This window comes from Rhinopithecus roxellana, chromosome 2 (genome assembly GCF_007565055.1).
Source record: "Rhinopithecus roxellana isolate Shanxi Qingling chromosome 2, ASM756505v1, whole genome shotgun sequence".
NCBI classification, from domain to species: domain Eukaryota; kingdom Metazoa; phylum Chordata; class Mammalia; order Primates; family Cercopithecidae; genus Rhinopithecus; species Rhinopithecus roxellana.
The window spans coordinates 119,702,104-119,722,717 of NC_044550.1; the positions used below are offsets into that span (position 1 = coordinate 119,702,104).

At 36.2% G+C, this 20,614-nt stretch overlaps 1 protein-coding gene across 8 annotated transcripts in view; it reads right to left on the bottom strand.

Annotated features, from left to right (window-relative positions):
- Positions 1–20,614, bottom strand: part of CEP44 (centrosomal protein 44) — a 60,843-nt gene that overhangs the window by 33,856 nt on the left and 6,373 nt on the right. For 7 of the 8 annotated variants that reach the window (XM_030919226.1, XM_030919212.1, XM_030919231.1 and 4 more), the window contains exons 2-5: positions 12,859–12,995; positions 9,823–9,970; positions 8,161–8,307; positions 7,640–7,762 (exon numbers count right to left, since the gene is read on the bottom strand). In XM_030919226.1, the coding sequence (XP_030775086.1) occupies positions 7,640–7,762; positions 8,161–8,307; positions 9,823–9,970; positions 12,859–12,947 (507 nt within the window). In that variant the 5' untranslated portion in view covers positions 12,948–12,995. Of the gene's footprint in view, positions 1–7,639; positions 7,763–8,160; positions 8,308–9,822; positions 9,971–12,858; positions 12,996–18,428; positions 18,557–20,614 lie in introns of those variants that run through there. The other variant, XM_030919238.1, reaches the window with a different exon arrangement.

Here is a 20,614-nt window from a genome sequence, read left to right on the forward strand (position 1 = left end):
GTTTGCCAGTATTTTATTGAGGATTTTTGCATTGATGTTCATCAGGGATATTGGTCTAAAATTCTCTTTTTTTGTTGTGTCTCTGCCAGGCTTTGGTATCAGGATGATGTTAGCCTCATAAAATGAGTTAGGGAGGCTTCCCTCTTTTTCTATTGATTGGAATAGTTTCAGAAGGAATGGTACCAGCTCCTCCTTGTACCTCTGGTAGAATTCAGCTGTGAATCCATCTGGTCCTGGGCTTTTTTTGGTGGGTAGGCTATTAATTGTTGCCTCAATTTCAGAGCCTGCTATTGGTCTATTCAGGGATTCAACTTCTTCCTGGTTTAGTCTTGGAAGAGTATAAGTGTCCAGGAAATTATCTATTTCTTCTAGATTTTCTCGTTGATTTGCATAGAGGTGTTTATAGTATTCTCTGATGGTAGTTTGTATTTCTATGGGGTCGGTGGTGATGTCCCCTTTATCATTTTTTATTGCGTCTATTTGATTCTTCTCTCTTTTCTTCTTTATTAGTCTTGCTAGCGGTCTGTCAATTTTGTTGATCTTTTCAAAAAACCAACTCCTGGATTCATTGATTTTTTGGAGGGTTTTTTGTGTCTCTATCTCCTTTAGTTCTGCTCTGATCTTAGTTATTTCTTGCCTTCTGCTAGCTTTTGAATGTGTTTGCTCTTGCCTCTCTAGTTCTTTTAATTGTGATGTTAGAGTGTCAATTTTAGATCTTTCCAGCTTTCTCTTGTGGGCATTTAGTGCTATAAATTTCCCTCTACACACTGCTTTAAATGTGTCCCAGAGATTCTGGTATGTTGTATCTTTGTTCTCATCGGTTTCAAAGAACATCTTTATTTCTGCCTTCATTTTGTTATGTACCCAGTAGTCATTCAGGAGCAGGTTGTTCAGTTTCCATGTAGTTGAGTGGTTTTGATTGAGTTTCTTAGTCCTGAGTTCTAGTTTGATTGCACTGTGGTCTGAGAGACAGTTTGTTATAATTTCTGTTCTTGTACATTTGCTGAGGAGTGCTTTACTTCCAATTATGTGGTCAATTTTGGAATAAGTGTGATGTGGTGCTGAGAAGAATGTATATTCTGTTGATTTGGGGTGGAGAGTTCTATAGATGTCTATTAGGTCTGCTTGCTGCAGAGTGAGTTCAATTCCTGGATATCCTTGTTAACTTTCTGTCTCGTTGATCTGTCTAATGTTGACAGTGGGGTGTTGAAGTCTCCCATTATTATTGTATGGGAGTCTAAGTCTCCTTGTAAGTCTCTAAGGACTTGCTTTATGAATCTGGGTGCTCCTGTATTGGGTGCATATACATATATGGGATAGTTAGCTCTTCCTGTTGAATTGATCCCTTTACCATTATGTAATGGCCTTCTTTGTCTCTTTTGACCTTTGATGGTTTAAAGTTTGTTTTATCAGAGACTAGGATTGCAACCCCTGCTTTTTTTTGTTCTCCATTTGCTTGGTAGATCTTCCTCCATCCCTTTATTTTGAGCCTATGTATGTCTCTGCATGTGAGATGGGTCTCCTGAATACAGCAGACTGATGGGTCTTGACTCTTTATCCAGTTTGCTAGTCTGTGTCTTTTAATTGGAGCATTTAGTCCATTTACATTTAAGGTTAATATTGTTATGTGTGAACTTAATCCTGCCATTATGATATTAGCTGGTTATTTTGCTCATCAGTTGATGTAGTTTCTTCCTGGCCTCAATGGTCTTTACATTTTGGCATGTTTTTGCAATGGCTGGTACCGGTTGTACCTTTCCATGTTTAGGGCTTCCTTCAGGGTCTCTTGTAAGGCAGGCCTGGTGGTGACAAAATCTCTAAGCATTTGCTTATCTGTAAAGGATTTTATTTGTCCTTCACTTATGAAACTTAGTTTGGCTGGATATAAAATTCTGGGTTGAAAATTCTTTTCTTTAAGAATGTTGAATATTGGCCCCCACTCTCTTCTGGCTTGTAGAGTTTCTGCCGAGAGATCTGCTGTTAGTCTGATGGGCTTCCCTTTGTGGGTAACTCGACCTTTCTCTCTGGCTGCCCTTAAGATTTTTTCCTTCATTTCAAGCTTTGGTGAATCTGGCAATTATGTGTCTTGGAGTTGCTCTTCTCGAGGAGTATCTTTGTGGTGTTCTCCGTATTTCCTGAATTTGAATGTTGACCTGCCCTACTAGGTTGGGGAAGTTTTCCTGGATGATATCCTGAAGAGTGTTTTCCAACTTGGTTCCATTTTCCCCCTCACTTTCAGGCACCCCAATCAGACGTAGATTTGGTCTTTTTACATAATTCCATACTTCTTGCAGGCTTTGTTCATTTCTTTTTCTTCTTTTTTCTTTTGGTTTATCTTCTCACTTCATTTCATTCATTTGATCCTCAATCGCTGATACTCTTTCTTCCAGTTGATCGAGTCGGTTACTGAAGCTTGTGCATTTGTCACGTATTTCTCGTGTCATGGTTTTCATCTCTGTCATTTCATTTATGACCTTCTCTGCATTAATTACTCTAGCTATCAATTCTTCCACTCTTTTTTCAAGATTTTTAGTTTCTTTGCTCTGGGTACGTAATTCCTCCTTTAGCTCTGAGAAGTTTGATGGACTGAAGCCTTCTTCTCTCATCTCGTCAAAGTCATTCTCTGACCAGCTTTGATCCGTTGCTGGCGATGGGCTGCGCTCCTTTGCAGGGGGAGATGTGCTCTTATTTTCTGAATTTCCAGCTTTTCTGCCCTGCTTTTTCCCCATCTTTGTGATTTTATCTGCCTCTGGTCTTTGATGATGGTGACGTACTGATGGGGTTTTGGTGTAGGTGTCCTTCCTGTTTGATAGTTTTCCTTCTAACAGTCAGGACCCTCAGCTATAGGTCTGTTGGAGATTGCTTGGGGTCCACTCCAGACCCTGTTTGCCTGGGTATCAGCAGCAGAGGTTGCAGAAGATAGAATATTGCTGAACAGCGAGTGTACCTGTCTGATTCTTACTTTGGAAGCTTCCTCTCAGGGGTGTACTCCACCCTGTGAGGTGCGGGGTGTCAGACTGCCCCTAGTGGGGGATGTCTCCCAGTTAGGCTACTCAGGGGTCAGGGACCCACTTGAGCAGGCAGTCTGTCCGTTCTCAGATCTCAACCTCCGTGTTGGGAGATCCACTGCTCTCTTCAAAGCTGTCAGACAGAGTCGTTCGCGTCTGCACAGGCCTCTGCTGCTTCCCCTGTTGTTTTTTAGCTGTGCCCTGTCCCCAGAGGTGGAGTCTACAGAGACAGGCAGGTTTCCTTGAGCTGCTGTGAGCTCCACCCAGTTCGAGCTTCCCAGCGGCTTTGTTTACCTACTTAAGCCTCAGCAATGGCGGGCGCCCCTCCCCCAGCCTCGCTGCTGCCTTGCGGTTAGATCGCCGCAGACTGCTGTGTTAGCAATGAGGGAGGCTCCGTGCGCGTGGGACCCTCCCGGCCAGGTGTGGGATATATTCTCCTGGTGTGCCAGTTTGCTTAAAGCGCAGTATTGGGGTGGGAGTTACCCGATTTTCCAGGTGTTGTGTGTCTCAGTTCCCCTGGCTAGGAAAAGGGATTCCCTTCCCCCTTGCGCTTCCCAGGTGAGGCAATGCCACACCCTACTTCAGCTCTTGCTGGTCCGGCTGCAGCAGCTGACCAGCACCGATTGTCCGGCACTCCCCAGTGTGATGACCCCAGTACCTCAGTTGAAAATGCAGAAATCACCGGTCTTCTGTGTCGCGCGCTCTGGGAGTTGGAGACTGGAGCTGTTCCTATTCGGCCATGTTGCTCCGCCCCCCCTTGACTTTTTAATAATAGTCATTCTGAGAAGCATGAGATGCTATCTCATTGTGGTTATGATTTGCATTTTTCTAATGATCAATGATGCTGTGTTTTTTTTCATATGATTATTGGCTGCAAGTATGCCTTCTTTTGAAAAGTAGATGTTCATATCCTTTGTCCACTTTTTAATTAGATTGTTTTTTTTCTTGTAAATTTGTTTAAGTTCTTTATATATGCCAGATATTAGGCCTTTGTCAGAAAAGTTTGCAAAAATTTTCTCCCACTCTGGAGGGTGTCTGTTTACTTTGCTGATAGTTTCTTTTGCAGTGTAGAAGCTCTTTAGTTCAATTAGATCCCATTTGGCAATTTTTGCTTTTGTTGGAATTGCCCTTGGCGTCTTTGTCATGAAATCATTGCCCACGCCTATGTCCTGAATGGTATTGCCTAGGTTGTCTTCCAGGGTTTATAGTTTTGGGTTTTACATTTAAGTCTTTAATTCATCTTGAGTTGATTCTTGTATATGGTGTAAGGAAAGGGTCTAGTTTCAATCTTCTGCATATGGCCACCCAGTTATCACAGCACCATTTACTGACTAGGGAATCCTTTCACCATTGCTTCATCAGGTTTGTTGAAGATCAGATAGTTGCAGGTGTGTGGTCTTATTTCTGGGTTGTCTATTATCTTCCATTTGTCTATGTGTCTGTTCTGGTACTAGTACCATGAGGTTTTGGTTACTGTAGCCCTGTAGTATAGTTTGAAGTTGGGTAGCATGATCCCTCTACCTTTGTTCTTTCTCCTTAGGATTGCCTTTGCTATTTGGGTCTTTTTTGGTTTCATATAAATTTTAAAGTAGTTTTCTGTAGTTCTCTGAAGAATGTCAATGGTAGTTTAAGGGGAGCAGCATTGAATCTATACATTGCTTTGGGCAGTATGGTCATTTTAACAATATTGATTCTTCCCATCCATGAGCATGGAATGTTTTTCCATTTGTTTGTGTCATCTCTGATTTCTCTGAGCAATGGTTTGTAGTTTTTCTTGTAGTGATCTTTCGCCTCCCTTGTTAGCTAGATTCCTAGGTATTTTATTCTTTTTCTGGCAATTTTGAATGGGAATTTGCTTGTGATTTGGTTCTCAGCTTGACTGTTGTTGGTGTATAAGAATGCTAGCAATTTTTGCACATTGATTTTGTATCTCGAGACTTTGCTGAAGTCGCTTATCAGCTTAAGAAGCTCTTGGGCTGAGAAGATCTTCCTACAATTATTTTAAACATACACACAGTAATTTTCCAAAAGGAACATCAATAGTTACAGAATAAAAAAAGTTTAAATTATCACATATAATGTATATATCAAAATATTACCATTACTAGTATTACCAGTAATTTATGTGATGATAAAATTGGGGTTATGACTTTTAAAACAATTCTTACATTTTAGGACAAGCATTGAAATATTTATTAAATTATGTCTGAGATTTGTTTTAAAATAAAGACAAAACAAGATGAGCAAAGAGTTGACAAACTGTTGAAACTGGATGATGGGTACGTTTGTAAATGTTTGAAATGTTCCATAATAAAAAGTTATTTTTAAAAAAGATTGCTGAATAATTCACTTCAAATAATCAAAATAGAGCCTGGCTCTGTGAGTAGGGCTCATTACAATTTTTCTATTAAACAAACTGCAGTTTATTAGACCTTCAGCTAACAATTCAAACCTAATAATGACAACGAAAAAGTCCTGACAAAAAAAGCATTAGGTCACGCTATGCATTTACCTGGAAATCCTCTACCTGCTTCCTATTCTACAGTTTGCATACACAGTATAAAAACATATGTGACTCAGAAACACAAACAGCATACTATATAAGGCACTGGGATAGGAGACAATTTGCTTTAATATTGACTCAACTTTTGCTTGTAAACAAAGAAATGTACTTGTAGACTCTTTTCTAAATCTGAGAACTTTTAATACTTATTCGAATTTCTGATAAAGATCTGATATAAATTTTAATAGATAAAGAAAACTGTGCTTTAAGAAAATTACAAATAAGTCTAATGTTTTGAAGTTTACATTTTTCTTGGCTAGGACAATTTAGACTGTCCCCTCAACTCTCATATTGAAATAGAAGATTGAAAAGTACATTCTATCAACTAATATTTAATAAGTGCTTACAGTGTACCTAATCCTGTGCTAAGCAAAATGAAGGTACAAAAAATCAGTATAAAAAAATCCCTGTTTATATATGTTCCTTCTAGTTGGGGAAGAATACAAGATATGTCATTTAACAGTTAGAAAATAATAAATAAAACTAACAAGAGTTAGACGAGTTAGAGATGCAAGTGTACAAAAACTACATGTACTTATTCAAAAATCGCAGCTCGGTATCATTCTTTATATTGTCCTCATTACCTAGAGCAAAACAGGCACATTAAAAAGAAGTGGCATAAGAACCTTTTCTTATAACAAAATTTCAGTTTTTTAAGGTACAAAGGAATAAATATATATTTTTTTGAGATAGAGTCTCACTCTGTCACCCAGGCTGGACTGTAGTGGTATGATCTTGGCTCACTGGAACCTCCCCCTTCAGGGTTCAAGTGATTCTCCTGCCTCAGCCTCTTGCGTAGCTGGGCTTACAGGCACCTATCACCACGCCCAGCTAATTTTTGTAATTTTAGTGGAAACGGGGTTTCGCCATGTTGGCCAGGCTGGTCTCGAACTCCTGACCTTAGGTGATCCACTCGCCTTGGCCTCCCAAAGTGCTGGGATTACAGGAGTGAGCTACTGCGCCAGGCCCATGTATAAATTTTTAAAATAGATTCTGTTTACATAACTTATCTGTTTTGGATTAGGGCAGAAATAATACTCTAGATTATACTTTAGTCAGAAAGTATTCACATCCTTTACTTAATTACACCATTGATAATTCATCTGATATTCTATCATTCAATCAGAGTTTTCTCCAGATGGAAGACAGCTGAAAATATATTATAAAATAATATTTCAGCTTAAATCTCCCTTAGTGATAGAAATGCTGGAGCTCTAAATGCTCAATTTGCCACAGCTGCTCAAAGCAGATAGTGGCAGAAAAATTATCTTTCAAGAAAGAGAAAATATTCAAAATATTAACTGAAAACCAGTTAATACGTGTAGGGACTATCAATCATTGGATAATGCATACTTGGTTACAGAAATATAATGTACATAAATGAATCATTATAAGCTATCACTACTGCTAAAGTAGGCTCTTCATATGTTCCCATGTTTTAGGAAGACCAGAACAAAATTAAGAGCAAATGTAGACAACTGCATAAGATAATCTTTCTAAATCACTACTCTTCTGTTTAGGAAATCAGGCAGAATTAGAAATTAGAAATACAAAGAGAACACCTATTTAATTTTATATTTCTATCCTACTGTTGTAACTTTAAGAATACTGCCCAAAAACATATGGCACTTTATGGTTTTGCAAACACTTGTTCTATTACCTCCTTGTTCTATTACCTCCTTTGCTCTCTACCACAAACTTCCAAAGGTAAAGATTATGAATTCTAAGTTACAGATGAGGAAGATGGGGTGGGAAAAAGCATGAACTGTGGCTTGGCTGAGCCACAGTTTTTATTACTTTTCACTTACTGAGCATTCTAAATCTTACATTATTACCTATGCTAATTCCTCCAGTCTAGAAAGGTATCCCACTCTTCTTTGCTTATCCAATTGTTATTTACTTTTTATGCATCATTCATCAAATCTCAATGCATGCACTGTTAAAACTCCCTACACTCCAATATCTAACTAGAATGTTTCATCAGGTGCCAATCAGAAAAGTGAAAACTGTACATTGGATTAATTAGATAACTCTTAAACAATATGATATTTTCTCTGTGGTTGCATACCTTTCCTGAAGTCATAAACCTGCCACTGATATCAACGCCAATAGCCTCTGCAGATATTTTCTCATTGCTCAAAGAAGGTTCTGACTTGCCAGAACTGATTTTCTTTCTTTGCTGTGATGGAATCTGAAAAAAAAAGGTATTAGTCAAAATAACAAATTTTGTGTGAAAGCATAATTATGTATTAAAATTCCATTAACATTTAAATTTTCATATATGAAATATAACTGACAAATAATGAGACTATAATGAGACTACATGACTTTTAGAAACTAAGAAATAATGAAAATGCATTATGTTTGAACTATTAGTTTAACACTAGGAGTTCCCAGTCACAACTGTATAAAACAAGAGAGTAGTATTTAAAATAAACATCAAGCTTTATAAGGTTACTCAAATCTTTGAATAATATGGTAATTATACTATGAAATAATCTACTGTCTAGGGTACTGATTTTATACATTAAAATACTGAGCCATCTATTAATATCATACATTAGCATTAAAATCTATTCATAAAATTACCTTCTGAAGACTACTTAATTCCTTGTGCTTTTTCATCACACAATTCAAAATATCACAAACAATTTGGATTTTCCATTCTGCAAACCCACATTGAATAAACTGCTTTTTTGTCAAAATTGGTTTATAATTAAATTGATCACGAAGGAGCTGCAGAGGAAACAGACTCTTGTAATAACTGGGAGCAATTTATTTCTAAAATTCCAAATGATAATGCCCACCTGGTCAGGGGAATAATGGCCACCTTTGAGAGGACAAGGAAAACCAAGCCATTAACTAAAGAGTACTAAAGTAATTTATAGGGCTGGTGTAAGTCACGATCCGGTAAGACAGGTATCAGGTGGAAAACAGGTAGCAAAGTATATGCTGGAGAACAGATGGCTGTCCAGAGAGATGGAAAAATATAGTCAATCATCAAAAAGTTTAAATATCTTCATAGACATTAGAAAAACTCCTTAGTTCACTAGAAGACCACACCAGAATCAGAAACTATAGTTCTATTTGTTTATAACTCTTCCACTATGTGATTTCTGGATAAGTCAGTAGGCCTTTTGGTCTCAATTTTTCATTTGTAAAATGAAAAAAAAAAAAAAACACTAGATCAGTAGTTTCCTAAATCTACTCTGTGGAGCTCTAGAATTTCTTAAAAGTGACTCTTAGCTTCCATGGATGTTTTCTGGGATGAAAAGCAAGAAAGAGAAAGATTAAACAGAGACTATATATAAAAGCTCCCATTTCATTGACTGCAACTCTGCTTCTTTTAACAGACTATTTGAGGTTGGGTGCGGTGGCTCACGCCTGTAATCCCAGCACTTTGGGAGGCCACGGTGGGCAGAGCACAAGGACAGGAAATTGAGACCATCCTGGCCAACATGGTGAAACCCAGTCTTTACTAAAGTACAAAAAATTAGCCAGGCGTGGCGGTGCACACCTGTAGTCACAGCTACTCAGGAGGCTGAGGCAGAGGAATTGCTTGAACCCAGGAGGCGGAGCTTGCAGTGAGCCTAGATCATGACACTGTACTCCGGCTTGGCAACAGAGCAAGACTCCATCTCAAAAAAAAAAAAAAAAAAAGACTACATTTGATAAGTGGGTTTTACCATTAAAAAACTAACTTTATTACAAACCACAGTACTAAAGCAAAAATTAATGATAAAAGCAGGGTTTTAAAAAAATTAAATACAAGATGAAATTCAATATACACATAGTACAAGTATAAATACTAGGGTAGATACAATATAAGACATGCTCTCAGACCTCAAAGAATATATTGGTTAAAAAAAAAAAAGAATATGTCAGTAATAGTTCCTTCTTACAAACAACTAAATTAACATATAATTCTAAAAAACTATACATTTTATTGAATATAATTACATTATTCCCTAATTTCTGCCAGTATACCAAATTTTACTAAAATTTGATTAAAAAGGGCAAGCAATAGCCAACAACAAATAATTAACAGTTGCTGTATTTATTAGAATAGATAACATTCAAAAAGCAAACATGAATTCTATTTTGATTTCAATAGGGACTACATTTAAATGAGATAAATACAAATGAAAATATCCTGTCAACTGTATATGCTGCATATATTTAAGAAGTTATGACTAAAACATTAATTTTTTAAAATCATTCAATAATTATTGTTTCATAAACTCAAAATACCTTATAGACAGCATCTATAAAGCGCAAGTCATTTTTTGCTATGAGCTCTACATTGGATTCCATTATAAGTTCTGTTACATAAGGTGAGTATGAGGTAAAAGAATAGCTGATGATGGGCAAAGATGCTGCTGGATCTCCCTTTATCAAACTGTTAGGAAAAAAAGAAAAATGTTCTTAGTAAGCATTTAATAAGCATAATTCCAAAAAGTTGCATAATCAAGAAAGTACTAGAAATGTTTATAATAATTTAAAACTTAACACTACAGCTATAATAATTAGGTGATACATGAGACCTTCTAGATTCCATTCCCCATTCTAAACCAGTCCAACCAGAGTACTATGAAATACCACTGTTCATCTGCTCAAAAAACTTACTATAGGTCTCTAGTACCAACTATTTATCATTGATTTTCCATAGCTTAGTCTTATGTGATCAACTCCATTTTCTACTACTAATAAAAGTAATGTACCATCTTACAATATTGAAGTACACTTTATGGTTTTGCAAACACTTGTTCTATTACCTCCTTGTTCTATTACCTCCTTTGCTCTCTACCACAAACTTCCAAAGGTAAAGATTATGAATTCTAAGTTACAGATGAGGAAGATGGGGTGGGAAAAAGCATGAACTGTGGCTTGGCTGAGCCACAGTTTTTATTACTTTTCACTTACTGCGCATTCTAAATCTTACATTATTACCTATGCTAATTCCTCCAGTCTAGAAAGGTATCCCACTCTTCTTTGCTTATCCAATTGTTATTTATTTTTTATGCATCATTCATCAAATCTCAAGCTTCCCATGAAGCTGTCAACTTTCTGATCTATACTAATCTCTCCGAGAAAGACTCCCAGGCTACTCAGTATCTGCTGTGTCACTATCTGTCTGGTAGTGTTTCCTGTCTCCTTATTTTCTCAATGTGAAGTACCTTCACCAAATTTCCCACAACAAAGCACAGGAGATATTTGTTCAATTTGCCAGTTACATTTCTTCAATTGTAGTATTTTGTACTTATATAAAACATAAATGTTTTCCAAATAACTCAAGATGTTCACATAAATATCCCCATCTCCACCCAAATTTTTAGTAAGAAAGAGAACAAATACATGATTATAACACTGCATTTTGTTTTTCTGGACAAATATGAGTTGCTTCTTTTATGTTTCTTTAAAATACTATAATATTTCACCCAATCAGAAAACTGCTCTGGCAACCTTGTCTATCTGAAACACAGTCCAAAAACAGGAATTGAAAAAAAAATACCTTTGAACAGCAAAATCTGTCCATTTTATGCAAACTATACATAGATGACAGCCAGGCCCACATTTAACACTTCTTATGTTAAACAATTTCAACAACCTTGGTTGTCTAGTTCCTAAGGACTTAGCATATTAGAAACAGTAAGAAAAACAGATATTAGAAACTGGCATACCAACACAAAAAACAGCAAATGGCCAGAAAACATTACAAATGTGAAAAAGTAGAAAAAAGAATCAAAATGAGGGGGGTGTTGTGTGTGTACTTAGATGTGTGTGGCAGGGAGACTAGCAATCTGAGTGTCTCCGTGGAAGAAGCAAGTAGCATTCCAAATCTCAACAGACCCTGCAGATTTCAGTATGTTATATAATAATCTAAAAATTATTGTTCTTAAGGATGCTTTTGGGTAATAAGAAAATTAAATGTTTAAACACTGTATTTAGAGTACAAGATAATATTGGTATATTTTAGAATTATTCCTGTTTAAAATGTCTTTTAAAATGTTGACGCTTAAAGTGGCAAGGGGAAATCTTGGCTACTCAAACTGGTTAAACCCCTGCAAGTTCTGGATGGTCAGGATTTTCATGTTTTGAGGAATCAAGATGATTCTTACATACGTAGATTACATCTGTTTCATATCTTCTGCCACTCACATATAATGCCTATAGTAACAGCAATTAGACCTAACTTTCTCCTTACTCTCCTCTCTATCCTTTCACTTTCAGCCTTCTCTTGACAGCCCCTACCTCTCCCTAGTGTAACCTCAAGAGTAATTAGAATATCCATTCTTATATGGATATCCATTCTTATATGTAAAGCCCATTACTGAAGGATTCTACTTAGTAGTTGGTTTAACCATGTTTCACTTTACTCTTGAACATCTAACTTGGACTTGTCCCTGGACACTCATTCATTCAATAAATGTCTAATCAACTCCTAATATGTGCCATGCATAATTCTAGATGGGAGGATTCAACAGTGAAAACAAAAATCAAAGTCCAAGACTTCAGCTTACATTCTCGTAAGCTGAAGGGAAACATTTAACCAATCCATCAGTTAATCAATGATAAAAGGTTAAGGGTAAGTGTTATGAAGAAACAGAAGTGTGAAGGGATACAGAATGACTGCAGTACCATATTAGATAGGCATGAATATAGGAAAATGTATGTTGCCATATTCTAAAAACGTTAAGTCATAGTTGCAAAATGGGAGCTAAAGTAAAAGGTTCAAAGTGGGGTCTGTTAAATGGGAGAGCTTTAGAGCAATCTTCAGGTTGCCATACACAAAAAAATCTACTAACTAGAATATTCCGTATGAAAGGAACACTTGCCTTAAATGTATAAAATTTTTCCTCCATAAAAGAATAAACAAATAAATGACAAGAAAAGACTGACAAGAAATGGCAACAATCTCTTCTTATTCTGGATGTATTTAACTGTAAGAAATATCATCCAACTGAATGTGAGAGAGTGGTAGATTATACAATTAATGAAATCTATTATACTTCTATGAGTTTAAAAGTTGTACAGAGATTATACCTTATACAGATAAACACTGTGCTTCTAAACAGTTTTAAATCTTTTAAGTTGGAATTCTTTATTTGTTCATACTTAGAAATAAACTCCTATAATTCCTTGCTTTCTCAAATATTTTAATCATTTCAAGGCAGATTTAAATAGGATCCAGGTAAAATCTGATTTTTCTTAGGTAGTCCCCCATGTTAAATATTATCTCAAATCACTAGCAAGAAGAATACAATTAAGTTTGATATTATAGCTTACCCTACACAGTCCACCTCTTCAGGATAATTTAGCAAGCGGAGCACCTGTTCTAGGTTCCGTAAGCTTCTTTTTAAGTCACCTGTTGCCATTATGTAACATCGGATTCAGTTCTAACTCTTGAAAGTCTAATTTTTCACCTAATAATAGAAATCCAAGAAATATTGGTTAAGTCTCTGTATTTCTGAAGCTTCTTGATTCTATTTTGTTCATATCTTATCCTAGCTCTTTTTCTCCTATCTTCTTCTCTACTACTCAAGGTCTACTTTGTAACTACTGTAAGTTCCTGAAAATAGGGGGTCTCCCCTACCCTCCTACATGTTTTCCTTCCAAAAAAATAAGTGCCTTATATTCATCTTATTATAAGTATCTTATATGACACTTGCCCAAATAGCTTTTTTTTTTTAAGCATAAAGCATCGTTTAAGACACATCAACTTGGAATAACATCCATCAGTGACTCTTTTGGATGCTTATAGAGGCTACATAACACAATCAATAAAAAACGGAGACAAAGAAGACATTCATGCAGCCAACAGACACATGAAAAAATGCTCATCATCACTGGCCATCAGAGAAATGCAAATCAAAACCATAATGAGATACCATCTCACACCAGTTAGAATGGCAATCATTAAAAAGTCAGGAAACAACAGGTGCTGCAGAGGATGTGGAGAAATAGGAACACTTTTACACTGTTGGTGGGATTGTAAACTAGTTCAACCATTATGGAAAACAGTGTGGCAATTCCTCAAGGATCTAGAACTAGAAATACCATATGACCCAGCCATCCCACTACTGGGTATATACCCAAAGGATTATAAATCATGCTGCTATAAAGACACATGCACACGTATGTTTATTGCGGCACTATTCACAATAGCAAAGACTTGGAATCAACCCAAATGTCCATCTGTGACAGACTGGATTAAGAAAATGTGGCACATATACACCATGGAATATTATGCAGCCATAAAAAAGGATGAGTTTGTGTCCTTTGTAGGGACATGGATGCAGCTGGAAACCATCATTCTTAGCAAACTCTCACAAGAACAGAAAACCAAACACCGCATGTTCTCACTCATAGGTGGGAACTGAACAATGAGATCACTTGGACTCGGGAAGGGGAACATCACACACTGGGTCCTATCATGGGGAGGGGGGAGGGATTGCATTGGGAGTTATACCTGATATAAATGACGAATTGATGGGTGCTGACGAGTTGATGGGTGCAGCACACCAACATGGCACAAGTATACATATGTAACAAACCTGCATGTTATGCACATGTACCCTAGAACTTAAAGTATAATAAAAATAAAAAATAAAAAACATAAAAAATAAAAAAGTGGAGACAAATAAATTTAGCACAGATTTAATCAGAGTCACAGGGCTCTGATCTCACACAGTTGCCAAAAAGATACCTTTCCTAAAAACTAAAAGTAAATTTTAAAAATGCAGGGTTCACTTGGATAAATATGACAGATTAAACGCATGTTACCTTCCTTTCCATTTTCTAAAGACCACTAAAATGAAAGTAAATAATTTAAAATCATCTATACCCACCAGGACAAAAAGAACTTCAGGAGATTTCACATGACAAAACAGGTATCAACAAAATTTTGGAAAATGAAAAGCAAATGAATAAGGGACAACCAACCTAGCAGAGCAGAGACAGGCCAATCCCATCTGCCTATTTAGGAGGAAACCAACTGAAGCAAGATAGGTTCACAAATCAGGTGAGTAATAAAGTTTCTTCCTATATCTCGGCCGCAAGAAACTGAGACTTATATCCTCCATGACAACAGACTATCAAGTTCTATGCTAGAGAAGGTGGACGGACCTAGAGAAAAAGTATCATCACATTTCTGACATTTGAAGAAAACCCCCATTGAAAAGGGCAGGGTCTTGCCCAATAAACCTGCAGCAAACTCACTCATTGATAAGTCCTAGCCAGGCACCTTTTTTTCTTAGATTCTCACGTTTAAACCTGAATATATGCCCAAAGGTCAATAACTATTAGAGGGAAGCCTTCAGTATGAAAAGTATATATAAATACCTTTAACAAAATAAGCAGAGAAGAAAAATTGGTGGAAATAGAGATAATACAGAGAAAAAAAATTCAAAATGAAGCTTTCCATTCTCAATGATGAGATTAGAAAAAAACTTAAAACCTAAAACAAGAATAGAAGGATATAAAAAATATGAAGCTTGTGAGAATCCAAAATGAGCCAGAGATTGTTAAAGTGGACCAAAAATAAGATCTAACTACATGTTGTCTATAAGAAATCCATTTCGTTTATAAGATTAAAAGTAAATGGATAGGGAAAAATAAACCATGCTAACATTAATTAAAAGAAAGCAGGAACAGTTATATTAATCTCAGACAGCAGACTTTATAATAAGGAAAGTTATTAGGGATAAAGGGGCATTACATAAAGATAAATGACTTAATTCTCCCAAAAAATATAACAATCTTTAATATATATGCACCTGACAACACAATGTCAAGATACATGAAACAAAAACTGACAGAACCACAAGGAGAAATATACAAACCCCTATTTTAGTTGGAGACTTCAACACTCCTCTATCAGAGATAGATCCAGCAGGCAAAAAAAAAAATAAAGTAAAATAAAATAAAATAATAATAATAATAATAATAAAATCAGTAAGGACAAACAATATCATCTATCAGCTGGATATAATGAATATTTATAGACTACTTCATCAAACAACAATACAATACATATTCTTCTCAATTTCACAAGGAACATCCAAGAGAGACTACCTTTGGGGTCATAAGGCATACCTTATCACATTTTTAAAAAGTAGAAGTCATACAATGTCTGCTTTTAGACCACAATGAATTTAAATAGAAATCAACAATAGAATTTAAAATGATGGCAAAAATAAAAATTTAAATAAGTTTGAGGAGATAATCATAGTTACAAAATGGACGAAAAGATACAAAAGTGGAATAGAAATTATAAGAAAATTAGAGGACCAAACCAAAAGGTTCAACATCTCATGAACATGAGAAAATGAGGGAGGAAATTGCGAAATAATACAAAAATACCTCTCAAGACGGAATGTCATGATTTTCTAGGTTGAAAGAATACAATGAATGATCAACACAAGAAGTGAAACAAAACTCACAGCAAGATATATCACTGTGACATTTCATAACGTAAAAGAGAAGCTTTGTAAAACATCCAACAAGGCAAGAAAAGATCACATAGGAAGAATATCAAAATAGCATCAAATTTTCAATAGCAATGTTAGAAGCTAAAGGATAAAGCAACATTATCTTCAAAATCCTGAGAGGAATTACATATAATCTTGAATTCTACACTCAATCAAGGTATCAAATGTCACACCCAGCAATGTACTCTAGGTATGCAGGGGCTTAGTACAACATTCTAAAAATCAATGTAAGCCACATTAGCAAGTCAAAGAAGGTAAATCATGTATTATCAATGGATGTAGAAAAAGTACTTGAAAAAAATCTAACACCCACCCATAATAAAAACTCTCAGCAAACTAGGAATAGAGGGAAACTTCCTCAACTTAAATTGGGAAAATACCTAGAATTCTGAAACAAACAATACAATTTAAAAATAGGCAAAAGATGTTAACAGATATTTCACTAAAGAGGATATATGGATTGTAAATAATATGAAAAGTGGCTCAAAATCATTTATCATTAGAGATTTGCAAATTAAACCAAAATACCACTACACACCTATTAGAATGGCCATAAAGCCTACAAAAAAACCAACAGCTAACACCACACTTAAGGCTGAGAAACTGTATACTTCATCCAAAGACTGGGAATAACACAAGGATGTCCCATCTCACCACTCCTATTCAACAGTGTTCCAGAAGTCCTAGCTAGTGAAATGAGGCAAGCAAAGAAAATAAAATACCTTAGGAAGAAAGGAATAAAGTGGTCTTCATTTGCAAAAGACATGATTGTTTATGTAGGAAATGCTACAGAATCAACAAAAACCCCTAGAACTAAAAAGTGAGTATAGCAAAGTCACATAATATAAGGTCAATACACAAAAGTCAAATGTTTTCCTGTATATTGGCAATAAATGATTAGAATGAAATATAAAACTAAAAACATCATTATCACAGCACAAAAAACACTTATAAGTCTAACAAAATATGTACACGATCTGTATGTCACAAACTACAATACTATGAAAGAAATCAAAGAAGGTTTTAGCTAGAAGAGGATAGTGGAACAAGACCTCCCCAGCCCCTGTCCTTTACAGAAGCACCAATTTAGCAACCATCTGTGTATAAAAGTGCCCTGAAGGGTCCAAGTAGGAGGGTGTGACATCCTTCTGGAGGCCAAGACTGATAGAAGCCATTTTGAGAAGGCAGAATCGTGCCCCGGTAGCTGGCATGTGACTACAGATCTGGCTCCAGACCCAGCAGCAGCCTCATCAGCATGTGGGCTTCAACCCACTTGTCCAAGGTCTCACAGGAAGACTTGTTTGTCTGGGAACCCAGAAGGAACCACACCCCCCCAAGCCCCAGTAATAGGCCCACAATCTGCAGACCTGATTTTGAACATGTAAGCAGACCCACAACTTGGCTCCACCTAGGTGACTGTGGTTTAGAAGTCAGTCTCATCAAGGGACCCAGCAGGAGAAGATCTTTATCTACTGAAATCACTCTGTGAAGTACAGAAGTGGTAACTGCTCCTTCAAATGTACAAACACCAGTGAAAGACTCAAAGGATTATGAGTAAATATAACATGCCAAAGGAAACCAATAAGGTTATAGAAACTGACTATAACAAGATGAAGATCCATGAACTGCTTGACGAAGAATTCAAAATAATCATCTTAAAGCTCAGTGAGCTACAAAAACAAAAAAACAAACAAACCCAGATAGAAAATGAAATAAAATCAGGAAAACAATACATGAGCAAAATTTTGTTCAATAAAGGAGAAGCATAAAAAAGAACCAAACAGAAATCCTAGAGCTGAAGGATACAATGACTGAACTAAAAAATTCAATAGAAGGCTTCAACAACAGACTCAATCAACCGAAAGAAAGAATCACCAAACTGGAACACTGGTCATATGAAATTATGCAATTAGAGGAAGAAATATAAAAAAGAATAAAAAGTGAAATGAAGTAATACTACGGGACTTATGGTACACCACTAAGTAACTTAATAAAGACATAAAAGTTCCAGAAGGCAAAGACAGAGAGAGAGAGAAAGGGGCAGAAAGCACATTTAGATTATGGCTGAAAACTTCCCAAATCTAGGGATGAAAATGAACATCCAGACCACGAAGCCCAAAAGTTCCCAAACAGGTTGAAGCCAAAGAGGTCTGCACCAATACACACTATAAAGAATTTGTCAAAATTCAAAGACGGAAAAATAATTTTGACAGCAACGACAGAAAAGTAACTTACTTCATGTAATGGAGCCCCCATAAAGGTATTGGTGAATTTCGCAGCAGAACACTTGCAGGCAAGGAGAGAGTGGAATGACATATTCAACATACTGAAAGTAAAAAAAGAAACCTGACAACCAAAAATAATTACCTGAAAAAACTGTCCTTCAAGAATGAAGGAAATAGCCATGAGTGGTGGCTCACACCTGTAATCGCAGCACTTGAGGAGGCTGAGGCAGACAGATTGCTTGAGCTCAGAGACTACCCTGGGAAACATGGTGAAATCCTGTCTCTACAAAAAATACAAAAATTAGCCAGTCATGGTGGTGCATGCCTCTAGTCCCAGCTACTTGGGAGGCTGTGGTGGGAGGTTGGCTTGAGCCCAGGAGGTTGAGGTTGCAATGAGCTGAGATCATGTTACTGCACTCCAGCCTGTGCAACAGAGCCAGACCTGAAAAAAAAAAAAGAAAGAAAGAAAGAAAGAAAGAAAAGAAAAAGAAAAAAGAATAAAGAAAACATAAAAACTTTCTCAGATTAAAAAACTCAGGGAGTTTGTCACTTTTAGACATGCTCTAACAAGAAATGCTAACAGGAGTTCTTCAAGTAAACCGAAGATACTAAACCAACAGTATGAAAGCAGATGAAAGTATACATCTCACTGCTGAAAGTAAACATGTAAACAAACACAGAACATTGCAGTACTGAAATGTGTGGCACATAAATCTCATTGAACACTAGTATATAAATTAAAAGACAAAAATAGTATGAATAACTATAACAACCACAGAAATTTGTTAATAGAAACAATAAAGAAGTAAAATCTGAAATCAATTACATATATTGGTGAGGAAGAGTGGGGAGGAATGTAGAGATTCTGAATGTGAATGAAGTTAAGTTGTTACTAGTTTTAAAAAGCCTGCTATAACTGCATAATATTTGATGCAAACCCTATGGTAACCAAAATAAAAAGGAGTAAATCAACAAAAAAGAGAAAAAAGAAATCAATGCATTCTACCACAATCATCAAATCACAAAGACAACCAACAAGAGAAAACAAGAGAACCAGAAAGCAAATAGAAAACTGAATAAAATGGAAACAACCAAGTACTTAATTATTAAAAATTATTACTTTAGGCTGGGCGCGGTGGCTCAAGCCTGTAATCCCAGCACTTTGGGAGGCTGAGACGGGTGGATCACGAGGTCAGGAGATCGAGACCATCCTGGCTAACACGGTGAAACCCCGTCTCTACTAAAAATACAAAAAACTAGCCGGGCGAGGTGGCGGGCGCCTGTAGTCCCAGCTACTCCGGAGGCTGAGGCAGGAGAATGGTGTAAACCCGGGAGGCGGAGCTTGCAGTGAGCTGAGATCCGGCCACTGCACTCCAGCCCGGGCGACAGAGCAAGACTCCGTCTCAAAAAAAAAAAAAAAAAAAAAAAAAAAAAAAAAAAAAAATTACTTTAAATTTTTAATAATTAAGGGCTCTCAAAAGACATGGAATGGCTGAAATGGATAATAAAAACACCACCCAACTATATGCTATCTACAAGAGACTCTAACATTTAAGGACACACATAGGCTAAAAGTGAAGGGATTAAGAAAGATACTCCATGCAAACTATAACCAAAAGAGAGCAGGGCTGCTATCTATATCTATATCAGACAAAATAGACTTTAAGTCGACAACTGTCAAAAGAGACAAAGAAGGCATTATATAATAGTAAAAGGGTCAATTCAATAGAAAGATATAACAACTAAAAATACATATGCACCCAACATCAAAGCACCTTAAAATATACAGCAAACACTCATAGATTTGAAGGAAGAAATAGCTATCAATACAATATAGAAGGAGACTTGGATACATCACTCTCTGTAATGTACAGGTCATCCAGACAGAACGCCAAAAGCAAACATTGATAGAGTTGAAGGAAGAAATAGATATCAATACAATATAGAAGGAGATTTTGATACATCACTGTCTATAATGTACTGGTCATCCGGACAGAATACCAACAAGTAAATCGCAAACTATACAACACTTTAGACCAAACAGACCTAACATGCATATACAGAATATAAGACCCAACGATAGCAAAATAATCATTCTTCTCAAGAGCACATGAAACATTTTCTATAACTGATCACAGCCTAGGTCACAAAACAAGTCCTAACAAATTTAAGAAGACTAAAAACATTCTAAGGACTTTGATCACGATGGAATAAAACTAGAAATCAATAATAGAAAGAAAATGGGAAAATTCACAAATACAGGGAAATTAAATAACATTATGAAATAATACTGGGTCAAAGAAGAAGTCAAAACAGAAATTATAAAAT